Source organism: Macrotis lagotis, chromosome 4, assembly GCF_037893015.1.
Source record: "Macrotis lagotis isolate mMagLag1 chromosome 4, bilby.v1.9.chrom.fasta, whole genome shotgun sequence".
In the NCBI taxonomy this organism is placed as follows: domain Eukaryota; kingdom Metazoa; phylum Chordata; class Mammalia; order Peramelemorphia; family Peramelidae; genus Macrotis; species Macrotis lagotis.
Window position 1 is genome coordinate 58002988 of NC_133661.1, and position 25210 is coordinate 58028197.

The 25210-nt window shown below is 36.7% G+C and overlaps 1 protein-coding gene across 10 annotated transcripts in view; it reads right to left on the minus strand.

Annotated features, from left to right (window-relative positions):
* KCNMA1 (potassium calcium-activated channel subfamily M alpha 1) overlaps nucleotides 1–25210 on the minus strand; it is a 637032-nt gene that overhangs the window by 310676 nt on the left and 301146 nt on the right. For all 10 annotated transcript variants that reach the window (XM_074232914.1, XM_074232913.1, XM_074232916.1 and 7 more), the window contains exon 4: nucleotides 23148–23259. In XM_074232914.1, coding sequence (XP_074089015.1) covers nucleotides 23148–23259 — 112 coding nt within the window. The remainder of the gene's footprint in view (nucleotides 1–23147; nucleotides 23260–25210) is intronic.

Sequence of the window (25210 nt, forward strand, 5' to 3'; positions counted from 1 at the left end):
TTTCAAGTTGTAAAAGCAACATTTTCAAGCTAGACACTAAAAAACAAAAGTGTAATCCTGATCTGTTGTCACCAAAACTACAAGATGTATTATGCTGATGGTTTGCTCTTAAGCTGTGAGGCATTTTATTTAGTTTTTTCTTCATTTTTCTCAGAAGGCTCCATTCTCTTCAAGACTCTTCAAGTTACTGAAGCAGCAAAAGTCACAGATCTGACTTGGTCATAGTCAGTTCTAAAATGACTGTTTTAAGGGTTTCAAAGGTTAGCCAATTCTCCATGGTTTACTACCAATAAGTTTAGGTGGGAATGAAATGGTCCCTATCCCATATCATCTCTATCCATTTGGGTGATCTGTGAATACACATCAGGATTAATAACCACCAATGCACTATGCTACCTGATGACCAGAGATGGCCCTAGAAACTGAGGGAATGAATACTGGTTGCCTCTCCTGGGGTCATATATGAAATATTGCACACATTGGCAGTTCTGTAGTTAGAAGCTCCAAGATAAGCAGTATATTTTGGTGTCATCTGTAAACAATAATCAATCAACATGCCTTTGTATCAGATACTATGATTGGTACTTGGATAAAAAAATGACTCATAGTATCCTTTATTATCAATTAATTTTAGGTACATATTTACTTATTTATTATCCTTCTCAGTATATTGGAAATTGCTTGAGTTGGATGAGTATGACTTGGATTACTTTCATAGCACAATGTAGTGTTGAATAACAAAATTTTTCAGTTGGAATGACCTCAGTGACTATCCAGCCCCCTCCCCCTCCCCAAAATATATTCCTATAACATACCTGCCAAATGGGCATTCAGTCTTTTCTTGAAGACTTGCAATGGGTGAGGAGGGAAAGGACCCACTGGTTCCCAAAACATCTCATTATATGTTTATATAATTCTAATTGTAGGGAAATATTGTGTCTTTTCAACTTTTCTCAATTGTTACTAATCCCACTCTCCTCCAATCTGAATTTTAGACCTGTCATCATTTAAGCTGTCCTGCTCTAGACACTTCCCAGTATTCAAGGTCTAGGAAATGCTGTGTATACAAGCCTTGAATCAGGAAAGACAGAGATAGTCTCTAAGGCTACCTTTTATTTCTGCAGTTTCAATGAGCAGATAATGTCAAATGCAATCCCCACCTCCCCCCACCTCCCCCCCCCCAAAAAAAAACCCTGAGCACTGTTCCTTTCTCTCTTACTTTGGGTCTCTAAAGTCTTATAACTTGAGCTGACTTATCCCAGAATATTTATTGCTTTGGCTTAACTTAAAAGCACTCTGAGTGGTCAACCCTGCATGTTGGCCCAAATCCAAGCATCTCTCCTATGTCATAAGAAATCAGCTCCTTGCAGCTTCACAGCTTACTGCAGCCCAGAAAATGACTGTTCCATGTGGCCTATGCTGTGGGTCAGATAGCCCTGGGAAAGGAAAATAAAATCCTCAAAGACAATCGAATTCCTGTTCAAGGCAATTTCCTTTGGAATTCCCCAAGGATTTTGAAGAACTATTAAGCTACTTAATGACAATGCAGAAAAGAAATAGCATAAAGAAGAAGACTGGATTATAGTTTAATGAATGGCATTTCCAAATACTTATTTAGTTTTAGATCACTGATCTCAGTAGCTTCTAATAGTCTTCTAGCCTTCTTATGCCACTGTACTGTGTTCTCTTGCAAGAGATCCTGAATGTAAGAAATACAATAAAGACTGTCCACCAAAAGAATGGTTACTTTCAAACTACAGGTAAGTGAGCCAGTGTGACTCTGACATTGGAAGTCTAGGGGTTCATGATCCCCTTCTGACCCTTCCTACCTTTATGACACTCAGGCAAATCAATTTATTAGCCAGATTCCAGTTTTTCCATTCATTAAATGTGAGCGTTTTAAGAGATGACCTTGGAATTCCCTTCAAGCTCTAGGTCCATGACTCTGTGGAAGATATTCTTATTTCTAAATATGGGTGTGGAAAGAGAGAGAGAGAGATAAAGAGAAAGGAAAGAAGGAAGGAAAGCAGGAAAGAAAGAAAAAGGAAAGGGAGGAAGGAAGGAAGTTCCTCATACAAGAAGGCTTTGGGAGGAGTTGTGTTCTCACCTCAGACTCTCAGGGCAGAGGACAAATTAACCTAGTAAGGAAAAAAGCTTAAATGAGCTAAAATGGCAGCAGCTGGGGTTAATATTCTGGAAAACACACCATTCATGCTGCTTTGAACCAGAACAGCAAGGGACATGAAGGACATTGTCACAGTATAACCACATAGATCTAATGATTAGGAGACCTTAATTTCGCCTTCAGTTTGTGGTTATATTTGTCCTCTGCCCTGAGAGTCTGAGGTGAGAACACTGAACTTCTTGTATGGAAAACTTCCTTCCTTCCTCCCTTCCCTCTTTCTTTCTTTCCTACTTTCCTACTTTCCTTCCTTCTTCTTCTTCTACTTCTTCTTCTTCTTCTTCTTCTTCTTCTTCTTCTTCTCTCTCTCTCTCTCACTCTCTCTCTCTCTCTCTCCCTTTCCACACAAACATATGTATCCTCTCTTTGTAGAGGTCATTCATCAATGTGACCTCAGGTAAGAACTTTCCAGGTAATTCTCAATTTCTGTCCCCTATGTCTGTTATGCACCCAGTTCCCATTCTCATTCTATATAACTTCTTTTTATGTGTTTTCACCCCCAGTGTCCCCCATTAGATTGTAATCTCCTAGAGAGCAGGGACAGTTTTTCATTTTCTTATTCGTATCTCTAGTCTTTAGTCCAGAACCTGCTTCATAGCTGGCATTAGTAAATGTTTATTGAAATGAATTGAATTGATTGGTCATGCTGTGGAGTTGTCAAATAGGAGAGACACCAATGAAATACTGGTCTTAATCTGTATTCCAAGGTTGGTCAAGGGTATAAAGTTCATAAACTAATCTGTTCCTTTTCCAGACTTAAATAGAGTGGATGGGACATTTTTCTACCCTATTTCCATTTAGATTTTCCCTAAATGAAATGGCAAGTCCTTGGTGAAATGGATAGAGTACTGGGCTAATCAGGAAGACTCATGTTCCTGAGTTCAAATCTGACCTCAGACACTTACTAGTATGACCTTGGGTAAGTCAGTCATCCATATGCTTTAGTTTCCTCATCTGTAAAATGAACTGGAGAAGGAAATGAAAAGTCACTGCAGTATCTTTGTGAAGAAAACTTTGAATTGGGTCACAGAGAACAACTGAATGACTCAACAACAACAAATGAAAGGAATTGAAATTTTACATTTTCTAGGTAGTTAGGAATCTTCACTAGGGATGTATCCTATCCAAAGTATATGATGGCATAATATCTTTGGTTGCCAGAAAAGATGCACATTCTAGAAGGAATAAGACTGGATATAAAGTCTGAAGATCTGGATTTGGATCTCAGCTTAATATTTAGGTGACTTTGGACAATTCATTTAACCACTCTGGAACTAAAACTCCATCTGAAATGAAGGAGGTGATATCTAAAGTTGATCCCCATGACCTTACATTTGTCATTGACATATCTGAAAAAAAAAATGGACTAAATTAGGAATTGGTAGACAGTATTGTTCCCTTTTTACGGATGATAGAACTAAGTTTCAGAGAGTTCAACCGGTCTTTCAAGGTCACTTAGGAGAGAAGGAGAAGCTATCATGAGATACATAAAATTCTTTATAATAATCACTAGCTTCCATTACAGGTACAATAGAGTCAGAAGCCCTGGATTTAAATCACACTTATGTGACTTTGCACAAACCTATTTTTCTTCCTGAACTACAGTTCATCTGTAAAAGGAAAGAGTCTAGATATTCTCTGGACTTCCTTCTTGTTCTGGATCTATGCTGCTACACTCTGGGAATTTGATTCCTGCTCATTCAGCACTAGCCAGGAGCCAAGCACCCGGTTCTTACTTCTAATAATAATTACCAGAGAATCTCAGATCATGGAAGAAAGAGCTCAGAATCTGCATTCAGAACTCCTGGGTTGGAATACAGTCTTTGCTTCTTTCTACATTTGTATTATCTAAACTCCCGGAGTTTTGTATCCTTACCATTAGTTGAAGAGTTTGAACTTTAATGCCAAATCAAGGACTTTGTATACCTAGCTAGAGAATGCCTTTTTTTGTATGCCTGGCTCTCTTTTTCTTCCTAGATAATCTTCCACTCCAAATTGGTTTGTTGATCAAGTAATATCTCCTTGTGTCTCTCCATCTGGTTTACTGATTCACTCATTTCCATAGACAAGGAAATCATCTCTCTGACTCAGCTGTCTGATGCATCTTCTCCTTGCTGCCACATGAACCCTGCCCCAGGCAACACAGCCTACATAGACCAATTGCACAGGTTAATGCTAGAACCAGTTGATGGGGAAGAATATTGACCATGGCATCCAAGGTCTAATCAAGGTCTTCAATATTCTCATTCTCTCTCTCTCTCTCTCTCTCTCTCTCTCTCTCTCTCTCTCTCTCTCTCTTTCTCTCTGGAAAGCTGACAAACAGAAAGAATCACTATGCCCTATGAAAAGATTACTTCCTTGTGCTGCAGTAATTTCCTCTCTAAAATAATATTAGCTGTTATTAAAAAAAAACACATAGGGGCAACTAGGTGTCGCAGTAGATAGAGCATTGGCCCTGGAGTCAGGAGTACCGGAGTTCAAATCCTGCTTCAAACACTTAATAATTACCAAGCTGTGTGGTCTTGGGCAAATCATTTAACCCCATTTGCTTTGCAAAAATCAAACAAACCCCAACAAAAACATGAACCAAAAATTACTGAGCAAGGATGTGACTCAAAGCTTATAAAATGATATTAGAACACCTTCCTTGATATTCATAGAAGTATCCTCTGTTCATTCTTCCTGGATTCTATCCTGACAGAAACATTTTATTTGTTTGTTTGCTTTCAAGGCAATGGGTTTAAGTGACTTGCCCAAGGTCACATAGCTAGGAAATCATTAAGTGTATGAAATCCTGCTGATTCCAAGGTCGATGCTACTGCTCAGATCTAAAGAGAGGAACCCTAATTTGAAACATTGCATACTCCTCTGTCATAAATAAAGTGTATCCCCAAGACAGATACAAGTCATAGAATATTAGAGAATTCAGTTATCTGTATTATCTCATTACCTTTAATCTCCCAATTTTCCATGAGGAATTTTAATTTTAAAGAGCTCATTTTCTGAGTGACAGTATACGATCCATAGTTGAAAACCTGGTCCCAATCCTATCTTTCTATATGCATTCTACAGGATTCTATACTGTACATTATCCATTTTTACACTGTATAGTCCAATCTAAGGTCTTCTCTTGGCTCTTCACAAGTGACTCTACCTTTCCATTCTCTAAGCCTTTGCAATAACTGCTCCCCATCCCTAGAATCTAATCCCTACTCATCCGTTTTTCCTTGAAAATATTAGAGTTCTTCCTAATCCTGCCAATGGCCACTGACCTCCAAAGACCTTGTATTAGTTTTATTTAGTCTTTATTTATTTACATATGTAACTGTCTCCTCCAAAAAGCAATAATATCTTTGGAAGCAGCAATTGTTTCTTTGCATGATTTTTTTTATATATTTAGATCTTTATTTTCTAATAAAGTACCAGGCAGATAATAGGCTCTTAATAAATACTTTTATAATTATTTCTAGTAAGCTGAAATTGACATCAGAAAGATTTGAGTTCAAATCCTACATTTAGCATTTAATAATTGTATGGTCATAAAAATCATTTAATTAAAAATCAGTTTCTTCATCTATAAAATGAGGGTAACAAAAAACTAACATTTCTATAGCACTTTAATGTTTACAAAATACTTTATGTTAACTCATCTGTTTCTTACAAAATATTGGAATGTAGGTGCTATTATCCCCATTTTAGAGATGAAGAAATTGATGCAAATAGACATTAAGTGACTTGGTCAGGGTCACACAGCTAAGACATATCTGGAACAGGATTTGAACTCAGGTCTGGATTTAACTTCAGATCTTGTGTTCTATCCACTCTATCACCCAGCTACTTCAGGATAAAAATACCTGTAATTCCAAGCTAAAAATGATGATTTGAAGGTTTAAAATGAGACAATTGCTAAATACATTGCAAACTTCAAAGTAAAAAAAAATTACTGTTTTAATTTTAATTAAATTTTAATTTTAATTTCTTTCTCTCCTTCAACCATACTCCCTTCCCCTTCCCTTCCCTTATCTGAGATACAGGCTTTTTAGACTCCATCCTTTCTGTTATCCTTAGACCAATTTATCTTCTTTACCCTTGTCCAGTGATACTCTCCTCCTAAAAATCAAGAGTTAAAGGGGACACAACTCAGGATTAAAAAAAATTCTGGTATCCCTTTAACCTTCTTTTTATATTCTGTTGCCTCTATAAAGCAGTGGAAATCATATTGTAGGAAAGAACCTATGACAGAAATGACCTTTGGGATTCATCAATTGCCAAAATTGTGCTAACTTATTTCCCAAAGGGAATGAATGAGATAATTATATTTATAAAGTTAATACTCTTTATCCCCATTTAAATGCTTTGCTTCTGTGTAATATATCATTTCTGTTTTATTGAGGTTACTTTGAAACTCAAGTTCATTTTTGAAGTCCCCATTTTTGTTTTAGTTTGAAACACAGCTTTGCAAAGCTTATGCATTATTTTATTATTTTTTAAAAAGTTGCCAGTCTGATATGAAAACAGAAGATGAGAATAACAAATGGCTTCAATATTTCTTCCATTGAAAAAGCACATCAATTCAAAAGACAGAGAAAATATATCTTAATTTAGCTAATAAGGTCATTAAAACTATTGGAATCAATTCTTTCATTTCAGGTAAACAAACACACACATACACACATATACACACAAGATGAATCCTACAATGTTCTTTGGTCATTGTTTCAAGGGCCTCTGCTTAACCTGCTACAAGAAAAGTCTGTTCAGGTTTGGGTTTGCAAGGGTAGGCATTGCCATATACTGCTGAATATGTACCCTGATAGCTATTTTTAAAGTTATTTGTTTATTTTTTGTCCTCTCTAGAATAACTCATCTCTCTGAAGAAACTGCATGGAATTTACCATCTTTGAAGAAAAACATGTTTTGGACTCTAGTTCCTTAAATAAATAGTTTATTTCTGTGGAGGTCAATTAACCTGGATTCTGCATTGGAGGACAGCTGAGGGCAGGATAATGTGCCTTCCATTACTGGATTATGACACTAGATGGCACAAAAGCATAAGAAATATTCTTTGAGATCATATCAGAGAGACCATTCAAACATGAGCCCAGTCTCCTGGTTCATAATGCCAGAGAGCAGCCACCTAGGAGAAGTCAACTTGAGAAAATGTTGGTGGAGCTCAAAATGCCCATTTATCTATTTGGCTATCTAAGCTCTCTTTTTTCTGGCTCTGTCTTTCTCTGTCACTTTTTCTGTGTATCTGTCTCTGTCTTTGTCTCTTGTCTCTTGTCTCTGTTTCTTGGTCTCTCTCTCTGTGTCTCAGCCTCTGGTTATCTGTCTCTCTGTATCTGTCTCTTTTTCTCTGTCTCTGTCTCTCTCCCTCCCTCCCTCCCTCTCTCTGTCTCTATCTTTCAGTCTGTCTCTGATTCTCTATTTCTCTGTTTCTCTCTCTCCCCTTTTTATCTTCCACAAAGAACCCCAATTTTCCTTCCAGACTCATTTCAAACAGTACCTTCTTCAGAAAGCCTAGACTTCAAAAATGAACTTGAGTTTCAAAGTAACCTCAATAAAACAGAAATGATGGATCACACATAAACAAAGCATTTAAATGAGGGAAAAGAGTATTAACTTTATAAATATAATTATCCCAGTGTCAACCTTCCTCCTCATTATCAAGTGCATTTCCCTCCAAACTTCCCTTTCAATTACTCTCTATAGACCTACTTTTCTTCATGTCTTCCTATCAAGAATACTCTTTGAGGGAGAAAAAAAAGCCTGCTTTTTCATTTTCTTTCTATGGCTGACATAGAATTGTGATTTGTTGGTTGATTGGCTAAAAAATGTATAACTCAGAGAAATGGGAACGTAACACAAGGGAATAAACCCAACATATACTGAAAAATCGTATTTCCTCCTTTTTGAAGGACTTACCATGGTTTCTTCTTTTTATTCCCTTCAAGTTACAAGCTAAAAACTCCACCTTTGGGGCCTTATTTACTTTGGAGTCAGCAAGTCACATATGAACTTGGAGACTTACTGAACAAGGATAGGAGCCATGTGAATGGAGAGAAAGGAGTATACCCCCTGAAATGTTATGGAGAAAGAAATTGTGGGATTTGATAACTGATTAGATATGAGATCTTAGAAGATGTTTTTTATGATTCTCACAGTGCCTTCTTTCTGTTGATTATCTCCAGATTACCCTGTGTAGACCTTATTTGTACATAGTTTATATGTTATCTCCCCCCATTAGACTGTGAACCCTTTAAAATACAATAGCTATCCCATCCGACGTTGTATTTTTTTCCACTCTCTCATTATGACCTCACCAGCTCCAACAATTTGAATCATTATCTCCTAAACTCTTGTCCTATATCACCAATGACATATTGAATATTTTCCAAGTCCAAAGAAAAACTTAGTTTTCTTTCTGTCTAAATTCCTTCTTCTTCCAAATTTCCTTTTTTCTTCAAGGTCACCACCATCTTTTCTGTCATCCAAGTTTGAAATTTTCAAGTCATTCCCAATCATCACACCTCCTCTTTTCCCCGTAGATAGTTATGAAAGTTTATCTACTATCTCTCCAACATCTCTTGGATCTCCACTCACATACCACTTTTTAAAGGTCTACCTTAGGGGTGGCTAGGTGGCACAGTGGATGGAGCACCGGCCCTGGAGTCAAGAGCACCTGAGTTCTAAATCCGGCCTCAGACACTTAATAATCACCTAGCTGTATGGCCTTGGGCAAGCAACTTAACCCCATTGCATTGCAAAAACCTAAAAAAAAAAAAGCTCTACCTTATTTCTCTAGACCTATTTCTTCCTACTTGGTCACCCTGCTTAAGTTTTTCCAGTGTCCGATAAATCTACACAGAAACCAACCTGATATTCCTAAAACACAGATCTGGACATATCAGCATCCCACTCTCTTTTGCCTATGGGGGGAACGTAGCAGCTGCTTTGTTTAGAACTGAGTCGGCCTATTTTCCTAAAGCTATTACACATATTAGTCTGAGCAGATACCTTTGCAGTCAAGAGGACAGGACTTTGAATGAAACCTCAGACCCTTGATACTCACTAACTGTGATTTTGGACAAGTCACCTAACCCTGTATGTCTCATATTCAGGGCCATCTCCAGTCATCCCAATTCATGTCTGCTCATTGAATCCACATGATTTTCGAGGAGAAAGTGAGACTGGTGACTTCATGTGCTTGCCATGGTATCATCTCCCTGATGTCATGGTCTTTGAGAATGGACAAAAAATCATCAACATATTATCCCTCTTCATATAGTCTATCCTTAGGGAAAATACTATATTTGTTCTTCTTTCTTCTTTATCTTAATTTATTTTTAGTTTTTTTTGCTAAGGCAATGGGGTTAAGTGACTTGTCCAAGGTCACATAGCTAGGTATTTATTAAGTGTCTAAGTTTGGATTTGAACTCAGGACCTCCTGACTCCAGGGCTGATGATCTATTCATTGCACTACCTAGCTGCACCTTTTTCCTTTATCTTATGGAAGATATCTTCCATTTCTACAATGTGCTTTCTCAGATTACCTTTTTTTTTTTTTAGGTTCTCTGGTTTCTTTCAAAGTTCAGCTAAAGCAAATCAGAACTCTTAATCTCTTCAGTTTTTAGTGACCCATCCCTGTCCTTCACTATTATTAAGGACTAACTGCAACATGCTAGGCATTTTCTGGCATTGCAGATAAAAAAAACAAAAACTATATAGCCTAAGTCCTCAAGGAATTTACATACAAAATCAAAGGGATAGGAATACGCAGAGTGCAATGGCATGACTATGGATTTCAGTAGTCTAGATCTCTGGAACTACCCTAAATTGACAGGACTGTCCTCTGAAACCTAGCATGAATTGACAGGACTTGAGAAGTCCTGCATTGACTGGAATAAAAAAAAATCTGAAATTCCCCCTTAATTAGGTTTGCTTCCTTCAAATTAATAAGTTTTCCTTTCCTTACTCTGGCTAGTTTGTCATTGGATTCTAGATTTGGAGTCCAAGGTAGGGACATTATTTTTCAATTTCCATATTTCACAAATGAGAAAACCAAAGCCTAGATGGGAAAAGTGACACTAAGTTACCCATATAGTAAACCACAGATCATGAATTTGAACTCAGGTCTTCCTATTTCCTATCTGTTCCTATCCACTATTCTTTCCATTATACCAAGCTGCTTCTGAAAGCTAGATTTTGTTGACTGGGTTTTTTTTTTTGGGGGGGGATCAATAGATCCTCTTTTGAAAGATAATATCAAGGTAAAAATATGACCAGTAGCATTGACTTAAATTCTACAGGGGGCTCTTAATAATTTTCCAGATGAAATACAATCAAATAAAAAGGTTCTGTTATCTATGAAACCCTACCACTGATGTATTGCCAGAAGAGATTCATTTATGGATGTTATTAAAATTCAATCTGTAACACAAGCATGGAAGTCAATGAGGATTTAGGATCTGTGTAAGCAGTATATAGTACTTCCTTTAAAGGTTGTCTCTTTGAAAGCAATTGCAAAAGAATACAATTGGAAGCCTCTTAGGGAAAAATCATTTCTCCAATGACCAGGTTCAGCCTGAGAGGTGCAGGAGTAGCAATTAGGACATTGCAATATAGCCACACTTTCTGCACTCTACTTCCTGAGGACTGCCTCTTTTTAAGTCCTATCATGGGAGCCAAGCTCAATAATGACTTCATTTCTCTTGTTGTTGTACAGCAATTCAGCTTTCCAATGCTATTCCCAAGATATACTGTCCATCCCTTGCTCTGAAATAATTACCAGCCATGAGTAGAGACTATATACCCAAGGTTGGTAGTAATTCAGGGTGGACATGGAGGGAAAGTATTGATTTTTTATGTCTTTGACTATCTTTGTGGAATTGGCTTTGAAGGCTGGAAGGGTAGAGTGGAAGGGGCAGAAAAGTTTTGCGATTTGGGGGGACTTTGCATTAATCTTTTGTCAAATTAAAAAGTTATAGCTTCAGACAGGGAGGCAACAAAATTATTGGGGGTGGGTGGGGGAGGCTCGGCATTTCATAAAATGAGCAAAACATGGGAGGAGGTTCGATTTGGCAGGGAATGAAAGGAATTTTATCTAACTGGTTCTAAAAGCAAAATGCATTTATTTTCTTTTTCTCCCATTTTTATTTTATGATAAATCCATTTTATAATCAAAAGTTTATTTTCATCAGAAAGACATTAATGTCAACTCATCAATAACTCATTCTCTGGCTCTCTTCTGATCTCTTCTTATCATCATTCATTCAGTCAGGAACATATTTTCCCTGTTAGCACAGCTGAAGTGAAAGCGTATACAATTACCATCATTTTACCTTTTTTGTTTTGTATTGTTCCTTAGAATTCCCTTCCAAAAAAATTCTATATCTTCCTTATATTTGTATATTTTTATGGGGAGAATATCCCTTACATGATGATATTCCACAATCTAATTATTCATTCTCCAGTCAAGGGAAATTAGGTTGCCCACAGGGTCCTAGATACTATAGAAGATGCCTCTATAAACATCTTTGCACAAATAATTCTCTTTTTTTCTTTTAATTACTTCCTTGAAAATATATTTGTAAAGTGGAAATACTGGGTTGTAGGATATCATTTCTATGGCTCTTGTCATGTAATATCAGGTTGCTTTCCACAAGGATTAAATTGGTTTATAATTCTTCCGGCAAGATATATATTTATATCCATCACCGGTGTCAAACTCAAATAGAAACAAGGACCATGATTCTGTATGTAAGGATTCCTACAGCACATGATGCTTTCTTGTATTTTTATTTATTCTATTAGTTTTCTCATCTGTAAAATGAGGACAGTGATAGCATTCACACCACAGGGTTGTTGTGTGGATCAAATGAGATGATCATTGTAAAAGGCTTAGCATAGCTGGAGCTAGAAGGCATTGTATACATATTAGCTATTTTTCTTCATACTCAATTCCTTTTCATTCTGGTATGGGCAGCACTTAGTAGTTTGGTGGCAGCATTTAAGGCTATGTGTTTGTCATTTCTGGAGTCCATGTTTGGTCATGACCTAATCAATATTCATTTTTATAATTTCAATTTATTTTTTGCCAAATTAATGAGTTTGAAGTGACCATGATTTTAATTTGCATTTCCTTCATTCTTAATGAGATTGACTTTCTTTTCAAGGTTATATCTATTGTTCATGCTTTTACTTTTGTGTATTCTTCATCCAAACACATAACATATATGTGTGTATGTGTGTGTGTGTGTGTGTGTGTGTGTGTGTGTGTAAAGAACAATGAACTTAAAAAGCAAGAGAATGTCTAGGTTTGAATTATGACCCTAATATCTACTAGTTGAATGAATTTTGTTGTGGTGGTTGTTCTTGAATCACTTCAGTCAGATCTGACATTTTTTGACTTCACTTGGGCTAAAGGTATTGAAGTGGTTTGCTATTTCTTTCTCCAGTTTATTTTATAGATGAGGAACTGAGGCACAAGGTTAAGTGACTTGCCAGGGTTACAACTAATAAGTATCTGAGGTCAAATTTGAACTCAGGTCTTCCTGATTCCAGGGCCATGTAGCTGCCCAGGCAGTTGAGTAAATATGGAGAGACAAATCACAACTCCTGGAGCACCAGTTTTCTCACCTGTAAAATGATATTGTCTATTATACCAAGTAATTGTGAGGAAGCCATTATGTAAACTCCAAGATGCCATATGAAATGTGATGCAGTGTACAGAGTTGGTCATGGAGTCAATAAGACTTGAATTTAAGTCTACCTCTGACTCATACCATTTGTGTTACCTTGGGCAAGTCACTGAATTTTTGGGCCCATGGACCCTCTGGCAGCAGTTTCTCATAAGGAACTCCCAGCTGTCAAAAAAGGAAGTTTTATATAAAGCGGAATCATTATTAGTCCACTTAGAGACTAGAATTGCTTTCAAAAGGGACAGAAAAGGCCCATTAAGTTCTGAGATCCCTCTCTGTGCCATTCAGTTCTGTAACTATTCAAAATGCTTTTAAATGGTCCTCTATCATTGGTGTTATTAGCATCATTTCTGGGGTGTCCTCACTATACTAAAGTGACAGAGGAGAAGAGACTTTTCTTTCTTCATAAAATATGATCCTATTTTAAGGTCCTATTCTTCCTATATGCATGGATTTACAGCATGTACAAAAAAGTATAGGAGGCTCTCAAGTTGGACAATTATTAACCTTGTTACCTGAGTCACTTAACTAGTCTCTGAGTTCTCAGTATTCACATCTGTACAATAGTAATTAATAATAATAATAATAATAATAATACTATTATTGTGCATATCTCACAGAGTTGTGAGGATATAATCCATGGATCAAACAGTATGGATTTATTAAGGGCTTATTATGTATGTTACAGAAAATACAGACAAAAATCAAAGTCTCTGCTCTCAGGCTAGCTTGGAATCAGAAAGTATCATCTTCACGAGTTCAAATTCAACCTTAGAAACTTACTATGTGACTCCAAGCAACTCCCCTCATCAATAAAATAAGCTGGAGAAGGAAATTAAAAAAAAACATTCTTGTATCTTCATCAAGAAAATCCCAAGTTGGATCAAGTGGAGTGGAACATGATTACTGTTTGTGCTGAAGCATTGTGCTATTGTTTGCTCTTGCTCTGAGTTGACCTTGGCTCGCTGATTGGACTTCAAGCTTTGAGGTCAAGCATGATACATCTCCTATTTTCCCATACATCACTGTTCACAACTTTAATCACTTAGCAACAACAAAAATCTTCACAAACCTATGTCCTATAAAGGTCAGTTTGCTGTTGTTACTTGGAAAATGTTTGCTCCCTATAACAAGGACATTAAAAACCTAAAGGGAATGAAAAAGATTACTCTGAAAAATCATTCTAGCTTTGTGCTATTGAACTTTGAAAATGATCATAATTAGTCCTCAAGGCAGACTAATTGTATGTATGGTAAAGATATAGATACTTCACTCTTTGAGTTTGAAAGAAGGCCAACTTCCAAACTTGACTACGAAGATGCCTTTAAAATCACCTGCCCTAATTTCGGGATATAATTCCCTTATTCCTAACTTGAGAACACACACACACACACACACACACACACACACACACACAGAGAGGCATTTGTTCATCTCATGTTCCAGTTCACAACAAATCAGTCCGCTCTACAACAGCCCTGAAGAGGGAGCCAAAGACTGCTCTTTGCAAATCAACAAGGTCAACACACTTTCCATGAAGGGTCTGAATTGGACAGGACTTGAGATTCAGAAAGGAATGCTGTCTGGAGCACAGCAGGTCGAGTTCGAAGAGGTCCCTTGTTAATGAATCAATATTATTCTGTGGCCTGCACCCAATCAGTTTCAAGAATTCTTCAATTCAATTAGGGGAGATAACTTCCTTTTTTGACATCCTGTGTTTTTTTTTTCTCCCAACCCTCCCTTCAACCAAGTCATTCATTATGCAAATCACTCAGAATACCAAACCTGAATGAAATTTGTCTTTGTCTGAAATAAAACAGACAAGAGACAAATAAATGGGAGATACTCAGAACTGACATTACAACAATGATGGAACATCCTTAAGTCTCAGGGCTTTGGTCAATGATGATAAACTTGGGAAGTCTAGTCTTTGTGGGGTTTTTTTTGTGAGCAGCCAGAGGCCATATTCCCAAATGCATAGGAGGAATCAGTGTTACTTACTGAGCCTGGTTATAAAGTCCTCTAAAATAATAGCTTATAATAACAGTAATAGAATATATTTCTATAACTATTTTTAAAGTTTAAGGGCTTTATCTTATTTTATTTAATCTTCTTAATGGCCCTTTTCCCAAACGTAGCATAAATAAATACAAATATACTCACTTTACAGATGAGGATACTAAGATGATTTATCTACTGTCCCAGAATTCGAGGAAGATTCAAGCCCACATCTCATCTCTCTCTCTCTCTAAGGGCAGAGTTTCACTAAACTTCAACTCTCACTTTCAAGTCTAGTCAAACTAGTCTCCACTTTCTCCCCACTCCCTTCACCCTATTCTCAACCCTACATCTCTTCTTTATGTCACTTTTTCCCCTTCTGTTAGAATGGCTTTCTCTCCTGTTACTGTCTATCTAATCTAAATCCTACCCATCCTTCAATGTCCACTTAAAGTTCCATATCCACCATGAATCATAAGATCACCAATTTAGTTGGGAAAAGGCTATTAGAGATCATCCATTCCATTATAGAGGGGTAAACTGAGGTACAGAAAGGTTAAGTAATTTGCCCAAAGTTCCACAAGTAAGATGCAGAGCTGGGAATTTGAATGCAGGTCCTCTGAGGGTAAAATGTGTTTCATTTCCTGGCTACCCTGCCCCTCACTGATCTCTCCATTCTTTTTACTTTTACAAAATTTACAACAGTATTCCACACACACATTTTCACATATACTATTCTGACTGCTTTTTTTTACTAAATATATTTTGAACATTTGCTATTGCTCTGAGTTGGCCTTGGCTCACTTAATTGGATTGTAAGCTTTGAGGTCAGGTATGGTATCTCCCATTTCCCATTTCCCATTTATCATGGAGCACAAAACAGGGGTTTAATAAATCCTTGTTGATTGGTTGGTTGCTTGATTGATTGAAAAAAAAAACAATGGTTTCCTTCCTGTACCTCTGGCTATGCAAGATGCCCTTGAACAAAAAATAAATAAATAAAACCAGCCTTGACATTTCCAGAGAAGATAAATATTCACTCTATGATTTGAGGAAGAGTTAAACAAGGAATCTGTCCATAAAAGCATATTATTAGGCCCTTCATAAACACAGAAATCTATCATTTAAAGTTACTTTTATTTTGGTAAATTGGAGATGAAGATGACATTTTAATAAAATTTCCTTCCTGTGCACTTAAAGAGGTTGGAGTCAATTCTTTCCAATCCCTTTGGTGTCAACCTTTAACTTCCTTTGATCACATTCAGGATGAGCAATACAAAATAGTAAAAATGAACATAAAAATAGAGGCTAGGAATTTGGGGCAAGTCAGTTACAACAGGTAATTATTTATGCTCCAACACAGGAAGTCAAAAAGAGTCAGATTAGTATCTCCATGTTGTAGGCAATGGAGTAATTCATTCATACTTCATAAATATCCATATATATATGTGTGTATATATATATATATATATATATATGTACATGTATATGGTTCTTATGTGTTCTCTGTCTTGTCTAAGGAAAATAAGAAGCTGAAATCAAATGAGTGCTTCATAGGTTTAAAGTTACAAGGGCCTTCAGGACCTGAAAGTCCTAATTTAATCCCTTCATTTTACAGATGAAGAAATTGAAGCCTAGGGTGGTTGGGATTTACCAAAATCTCACAGGTTGTAATAAAGTTGAAAGTAATAAAATAGATAACACAGTAGATAGGAGGGAATCTAAGAGACTTGAGTTCAGATCCAATCTCAGACATCTGCTAGCTGTGTGACCCTAGGTAAATCACTTAATCCCTGTTTGCTTCATTTTTTTCTTAACTATAAAATGAAGATAATAGAAGCACCTTTCTCGAAGGGTTGTTGTAAGGGTCGAATGAGATATTTGTAAAGTGCTTATCACAGGGTGTAGCACATAGAAGGCACTATATGAATGCTTACTATTTTTCTTTCCCCCAAATGACATAAGAACATCAATTAATGGATCAATGCAGACTTGAAAAGAAAGCCTGTAATGAAGTGACCCAGCATTTGTCCTTGACCAGAAATCATTGGAAATTTTTACTAATGGCTTCAATTAATGCTAATAAATCTTGTCTTTTTACTTTAATTCAAATCACCAGATGATAAAAAATAGAAATCAACATTATTAATGTTAATTCAAGACACTAAAAAAGTGTCGTTAAGTTTGGTATCAAATGTGCAGGTGACTATGAAAACTATCCGAAGGACATTAGGACTGTGAGATGACCAGAACATGTGGCATATGAAAAGTCATTGTAAAAAGAAGAGGCATTTAGCCTGGAGAAGAGAAAACTTAAGGAAGATGTGATATCAGTCTTTAGGTATTTGAAGGATTCTCATGCAGAACATAGATTTGATTAGACTCTCCCCCATAAAACAAAAGTAGGAGGCATGGGGAGAGGTTGGAATAGCTAGATGGTACAGTAGATAGAGCACATTAGACTGGGAATCAAGAAGACCTGAGTTCAAATGCAGCCTCAAGAAATTAATTGGGTGACTCTGGACAAGGTACTGAAATTTCTTTTTCCTCATTTGTAAAATGAGTAAAATAATAATATCTCTCTGGGTTGATGTGAGAATCAAATGAGATAATAATTATAATTAGAAAAATGCCTGCCAGATAGAAAGCACTATACGAACATTAATTATTATTATGAATAATACATCAATATAGAATTTGTTATATAGTATATCACACAAAATTTATGTCATAGAATTTATATATTATATAATCATATAATATATGATATAATTTATATATTAGGTATATGAATATCAATATTATTATTGCGATATAAAAAAAGTTAGGAAGAAAATAGAGCTAAGCCCAGGAAGTAGTAGGTTATCTATTACTGAAGGATTTCAAATAAAAATGGAATAACTGTTTGTCCAGATTTCTATAGATGGAATTCTTACTTCAAGTACAGGCTATACCAGATGCTTTCTAAGTCCCTTCCCTCTTAGAGATCTTACAATTTTATGAAGATGCTATTAATAGATTCATTCAAGGTCAGGAAGAATCACATCTTTAATAAAGGGGGAAGAGGCGGAGGGAGATGACACCATGACTGCCCCTGGCTAGATAGAAAAATGTAAGTATAGATGAAATTTCTCTATGTTTCCAAGATGCCTTCCTGAGAATCAGGGGTTCTTCCTGAGGGGTAAAAAGAGTGAGGAAACATGATAGACTTCCATGCTACATCCTAAAAGAGGATCTCTCAGCCTCCTGCCCAGTCTACTGGGAAGCTCTGTAGAACTAAGGACATGTGGGGCAGCTAAGTGGCATAGTGGATAAAGCACTGGCTTTGGAGTCAGCAGTACCTGGGTTCATATCCAGTCTCAGACATTTAGTAATTACTTAGCTGTGTGGCCTTGGGCAAGCCACTAAACCCCATTTGCCTTGCAAAAAAAAACCCTAAAAAAATATACTAAGGACATGTGAGGAATGATCTGAAAACAAATTCATCAACAGCAAAGTATAATTCTCTTAGGCACAAAGGGAGTAAAGGGAAAATGGGTCTTGGTTCTCTTCTTTGAGAGAGGTCCATCTTAGCTTGAACTTAAACTTCCTCATTCTGAACTCTGTCCTGCTCATTATTTAAAGGGCATCCCTGAACGCAGAGAGTGTGGCAGCCCTATAGGCGACAGCTCATTCTAAGAAATTATTATTTCATTTTATGACTATACAATTTTTCACTTAGAATAAGATTGCCTAGTTTATCTCTGGTTAGGGAGACAAGCACACCAGTTCCAGCTGTAACTTCTGAAGGATGCTGGGTTCCTTTTCTAATGGGAGAATCCATGTGTTAAATTAATGATAAGCTCTGCACCTATAGGTTTGGGTATTTCATTACCAAAGTTCTAAAAGCACTTCGCTAAAAGGCAATTTCCCCATAAGGCAGATCCACAATATGGACCTCAAAGATGATGCAATAACAATCATTCATTCATTCAAGGAGAATTTATTTATGCAGAGCCTGATATGTACTAGGGACTAAGGATGCAGAGACAAAAAGGAAATGATACCTGTCTTCAAAGGACTTAAATTTTATTAGAAGAAGGGAGAAGGGAAACAGAGTGGACATATATTCTGGAAAGTTGGTAATATACATATATGTGCACATAAACACTTTTTGTCCACACATAAACAAAGTAAATTAATAAATTGGAGACAAGGAGGTAAATTACTGAGTTTTTTAAATAGAGGCCTCTTTTTGTAGCTTGTGCTTAAGCTGGGACTTGGATGGAATTAGGGATAGCTCCAAAGGCAGGAGCTGAGGGGGAAGAGTTTGGCAAGGATCAGCTTGTATGAGGCAAAAAAATGGGAAATCAATGTCCTGTATATACTACAATAAAGAAGTCACTTTTGCTAGAGTCTAGAAAGCACAAGGAAGATGAATGTAAAATAAGTAAGAGAACCTGGATTCAGATTCTGTATCAAATTGGGTGATGGTACTTAATCTCAGAACCAAGGACCCTCTAGAGCAAAAGAATAAAATGTTGAACTTTAGAAATATTATTTTGGTGGCTTTGTGGATGATGAACTGGAGGAGGGAGAGCCTAGAAATGGGGGTACCAATTATGAGGATAAGGCGATGCTGTTTGGTTATTTCAGTTGTGTCTGACTCTTCATGAACTTCTGTTTTTTTTTCTTGGCAGAGATATTAAAGTGGTTTTTCATTTTCCGTCTCCAGCTTGTTTTACAAAAGAGGAAACTAAGTAAATAGAGTTAAAGAACCTGCCTGGAGTCACACAGCTAGTAAGGATCAGAGACCAGATTTGAACTCATGAAGATGATTCTTCCTGACTCCAGGCCTATCTATGCAACAGGGATATGTTGAACTAGAGTAGTATCCATATGAGGAAAGTGGATGAATGGAACCGATGCAATGGAATAATTATAATAATTGCAACAATAATAATAATACATTTTAAGGTTTGTAAAACATTTAATAAATATTATCTCATTTTATCTTCATAATAGCTCTGAAGGGTAGATGCTACTATTCTCCCCAATTCACAGATGAGGAAAAAGGGAAATAGGAGTTATGTGATTTGCCCCAAGTCATACTGCTAGTAAGTATCTGAGGATGACATGGTGATTGAATTCCTGGGGAAGTAGAGGATAAAGGTGTAGGGCACTGAATTAGGAAGAGTAGACACCAAAGTTATACACTTAGATGTTGTTCTTAGCAGAAATAGAAAAGGATTTGCAGGGAAGGACTAAGTTTCTTTTGGAGCATATAAGTTTGAGATTCCTATGAAATATCCTGTTAGAAATATCTTATTAAGGGGCAGCTATGTGGCACAGTGGATAGAGCACCAGCCCTGGAGTCGGGAGGGCCAGACTTAAATCCAGCCTCAGACACTTAATCCTATTGCCTTACAAAAGCCAAAAAATAAAAAAAGAAATATAGGAAATTCATGATTAGAAGAATGATTAGGTTGGGCACACACACACACACACACACACACACACACACACACACACACATCATTTCCTTAGAGGGGGGAAGGGAAAGGAATAAATGATAATTAGTATTTATTATATTCTAAGAACTTTGCAAACATGATATGATTTGATCTCATCTAGAGATAAGACAAGAACTGGATCCAGAAGTCATTTTCTTAGAGATGTTGATTCTTAGTAATAATGGATTCCCTTTTGAAATGCTGAAAAACATTTCTTTAATATAGAGATGGTTACTCATGGAAACTGAGCAAATTTCCGAAGCAGTAGAGTAAGACTAAGAAAATGTCACAGGACAGAGTTCTGGAATCCATCCACACATTAGTGGCCAATCTGAGTAATGATCAAGGATAGTAAACTTTATCAAGGCTACTGGGAGGATGAAATGAGATAACTTAAATATGTGAATATCTCTTCTAAACTGTAAATTGCTATATAAGTGAGATAGCATTGCTAACATTCAATGAAAAGACTGATAGATGATGAAAAATTCTGGAATCTTCTTAAAGTATTAGGATATTTGTTCTCTGTATTTTCTGTACTAGAACTAAGGGCAAACTAAGTTCAAATTGTCCATAATCCATTATGTACAAATTGCTATTACTTTTAAACATATTAATAGTTCTCATGCAAGTTTCTTTTTTGTCTTTTTTTCAGAGAAAGAACTGATAAACAGAAGTATGTGTGGAAAGATTTTATATATACATTTATACACATACTTGCATACATACATATTTGTCTCTAATGGAAGCATTTGCATTTGATCTCTTTTTCAAGGAGAAGTACCACCAATAGTAAATGACCTATATATGGAGACCCCTCCAAAATCCTTAAATTAGGAAGACTCTATTTTTGCCATCACTATTATTCCTTCTATAGGCTTTTGCTCTCTCACTGGCTCATTCTTTCTCAAAATTGGTTTTCAAAAAAAATGATAGTACACTCAAGCTAAATTTAAAATATGGACAACTACTGCATTACTTTTTCCAGGAATACTTCTATTTTAACATGAGACATGGAAAATGTTTTGCTTATAGTATGTCATAACAGAGATAAAGATAATCATAATAGTCAGCTTTGACAGAGTGCTTTAGGGTCTACATAGTACTTTACATCATTATTCCATTTTATCTGCACTATAAGCATGAGAAGTAGATTTTATTATTATCCCCCTTTTACAGTTGAAGAAACTGAGAGATGTTAGATGACTTGCTGAAGGTCATATAGACAAGAATTGATGATATTGTCCTTCATTCTTCTTTGTTTGTTTTTGTTTGCTTTTGTCCATCATTTGTTTTAGATTTTTTTTCAAGTCAATGGGGTTAAGTGGCTTGCCCAAGGCCACACGGCTAGGTAATTATTAAGTGTCTGAGGTCACATTTGACTCCAAGGCCAGTTCTCTATCCACTGCGTCACCTAGCCACCCCTTTGTCCATCATTTTTAAAAAAGACCATGACATCAGGGGAGGTGATGCCATGACAAACATGTGAATTGGATTTGAGTAAGGAGTACTGTGCCAGTCACACTTTCTCCTCCAGAGAGGAGACCCCCATCTGGGTCCAGTGGACTGGATATGAATCAGGATGACTGGAGATGGCCCTAGATACAATACAATCAGGGTTAAGTGATTTGCCCAAGGTCACACAGCTTGTAAGTGTTTGAGGTTGGATTTAAATGTCTCTTCTCTTGACTTCAAAGGGCAGTGCTCTATGCACTGCACCATCTAACTAGCTGCAGCAATTGAACATAAATCTTCTTGATGACAAGTTCAGCAATCTGTCACTGTCTTCTGATAAACCTATGATTTATCTTTATATCATTTGTACACAAGTATTTACAAGTTGTCTCCTCCATTAGATTGTAAGTTCCCTGGGGGCAGTGACTGTCTTTTGCCTTTTTTCATATCCCCAAAGGTTAACTTAGAAGTCACTTAGTTGATGTTTAAAGACTGCCTGAGACAAACAGCTTGGTTGGGAAGCAATATCTGGAAAGACAAGTGTTCATTTCTCTGGTGCTCTCCCTCCTCTTCTGCCCCTTCAGACTTCCCTGGCTTTCTTTAGGTCCCAGTGAAAATCCTACCCTCTACTGGAAGCCTTTCCCAATCCTTCTAAATTCTAGTGCCTTCTCTCTCATATTACTATTTATCCTCTATATAGAGATTTTGTACATATTTATTTGTTTTCTCTAAATGAGACTCAGCTTTTTGAGAGAAGGGACTTTCTTTAGCTTCTTTTCTGTATCCTCATGCTCAGCAAAGCACCTGACAAATAATAGGTGCTTCAAAAATGTTTATTGACTGTTTCTCATTATTCAAGATCATATTCCTGAATCAAGATGTATCTAACACACAGTAAACAGTGGGATATTTTATCAATTAAACTGGTACCTCCTGGAAAATGTACAAACATAAAGCTGACACTGGGTCTGTGAGTCTCTGTCCAGTTCTGTCTTCATATTTTCCATGAGGAGTAGCTGAAGTAAGTAGCTTTAATTAGGCAATGATCCCCCCTAGTTCTTATATCCACCTACCAATACTCTTACCTGAAGACAAAATGGCCCATCATTTATGGTTGGAGTTATAGTTTCATGGGAATTTATTCCTATCAGACTCCAGGGCTCAAAAGAAAAGAAAACACCTCTATTGAGTAGCCAAAATAGTTCTGGTTAAGGATAAAGTGTTTTCAAAAAATCAACCTACCTTTTTTTCCCCTGCTCAAGGCTAAGAGCTCTAGTTTGAATACCAATGATGTGAGGAAAAAGGCGAGGAAGTACTTACCAAGCCAACTTCTGTTTAAATACACTGATACGAACACTGGAGGAACTGTGAAGAAATCTACTACTGAATTCACTTCCAACCAAAACCACAGCTTATCGTTGGCTGCAATAAACTGGGGTGGGGGGGGGGGGAGAAAATGGAGAGAAAAGGAAAACACATGAGAAAAAGCATTGGGACTGATGTTCATCTCTATTGTCATTTCCAAAGGACCCACTTGGGGAATTTACAGTGGGTTCATCTTTCTTCTAAGACACAACCTTCTTAATAAGCTATGTGCTAGTTCAGTCCATGAAGAGAGCCATAGATAGTATTTATCTGTGACTGACTGCTGAGAGTATCACAGGCTGATTTGGTTATCCAACATCAAAGGGTCTTAAGAGCATAGCTTTATCATCTAATCACCCAACATCAAATCTCCCGAATTTCCAATTTCAATAAATTTATACAGCCCCACAGGTAAACATATATACCAAACACTTCTCAAAATCATTCTTTGAACTAAATATGAAATTTCATTAGTATAAACAATTTGCAATAAGGACATTCCATCTAACCAGCAGGGTGAAGGTAAATATTTAGCAACCTGCTGACTCAAGTTAAAAAAAAAGATGTATGCAAGAAACCCTCTTAAGTTTAATTAGAAATATTAACATTTTCTCCACCACTTTAAAAAGTCTATACTATAAGCCAAACAATAATTCAAGTCCTGATCTGCAGTGTTTACTGATTTTTGAGGTGTAAATGCTCACACTGAAAATTTGACATTAAATTTAACTCTTGTTTAACATAAGTGATTTGCCCAAGAGTTAACTCTTTGACAAGAACCAGCATAACCCTGCGTCTAGAACTTTTCAGTACCTTGGAGAGTTGCCTGGAAGCACTGAGCAGTAAAATGACTTATTTAATGTCATAAAGTTAATTCATGTTAGAAATGGGACTTGAACCTGGATCTTCCTGATTCTGAAGTCACTTTAGACAGGGAACCAGTGACTCTTAACAGTCAGGAATCAGGCAGCCCTGGATTCAAGTCCTACTGTTATAATACAGTGACTAGGGAATTGGGAGCATGGGATTAGCTTTTCAGGTTCCCAGGCAGTTAGCAAAATAGATCAATATCTTCATGGATGAAGGAAATATTCACAATGAGAATTCCCAATACCTAGGTCATGTTAATTATTTTAATGAGAGAAGAGGAAGGAAGGAAGGAAGGAAGGAAGGAAGGAAGGAAGGAAGGAAGGAAGGAAGGAAGGAAGGAAGGAGGGTAGGAGAGTAGGAGGGAAGGAAGGAAGGAAAGAAAGAAAGAAGAAAGGGGGAAATAAAGAGAAAGGAAAGCAAGAAGGAAGGAAGGAGGGAGGGAGGAAGAAAGAAAAAGAAAAAGAGAGAGAGAGAGAGAGAGAGAGAGAGAGAGAGAGAGAGAGAGAGAGAGAGAGAGAAGCATTTAAACTGATATTGACGTCCATTGTCATTTTCAAAGAGCACTTAGGATGTGCCAGAAAATGTCAATGAAACAGTGCGGTCATCTTGTAGAGCAGAGGTAGATATTCTTTGATATCCTTTGATATCTTTTCATACATAGGATATTCTTTGATATCTTTTGATAAAGGAATATCCACATTAAAAGTTTCAAAAAACCTATGAAGTCATAGGTTCATTCAAAATAAAACAAAGTATATCTTTTAACATGGTGGGTATACCTCAAGAGCCTGAATTAGCCCAAATGTTTTCCCAGTGGAAAGAGCAATGGATTTGGAAACAGAAGAGAGGAATTAATATTTCATCTTTGATCCTTGCCACCTGTGTGACCTTGAACATGTCACTTAACATAGACAGTCAGGTGGATAGAATATTGGACCTAAAGTTAGGAAGACCTGAGTTCAAATTCCATCTTAGAAACTTGCTATCTGTAAGACCCTGGTCAAGTCACTCTACTGAACTTGGTGATAATTAACAGCACTTCCCTTGAAGAATTCTTGTGAGTATCAAAGAAGATCAGATTTGCAAAACACTTGGCACAAGAACTATCACTTTATAGATTCTATTTAAAAGTTTATCCCCTTTCTTCC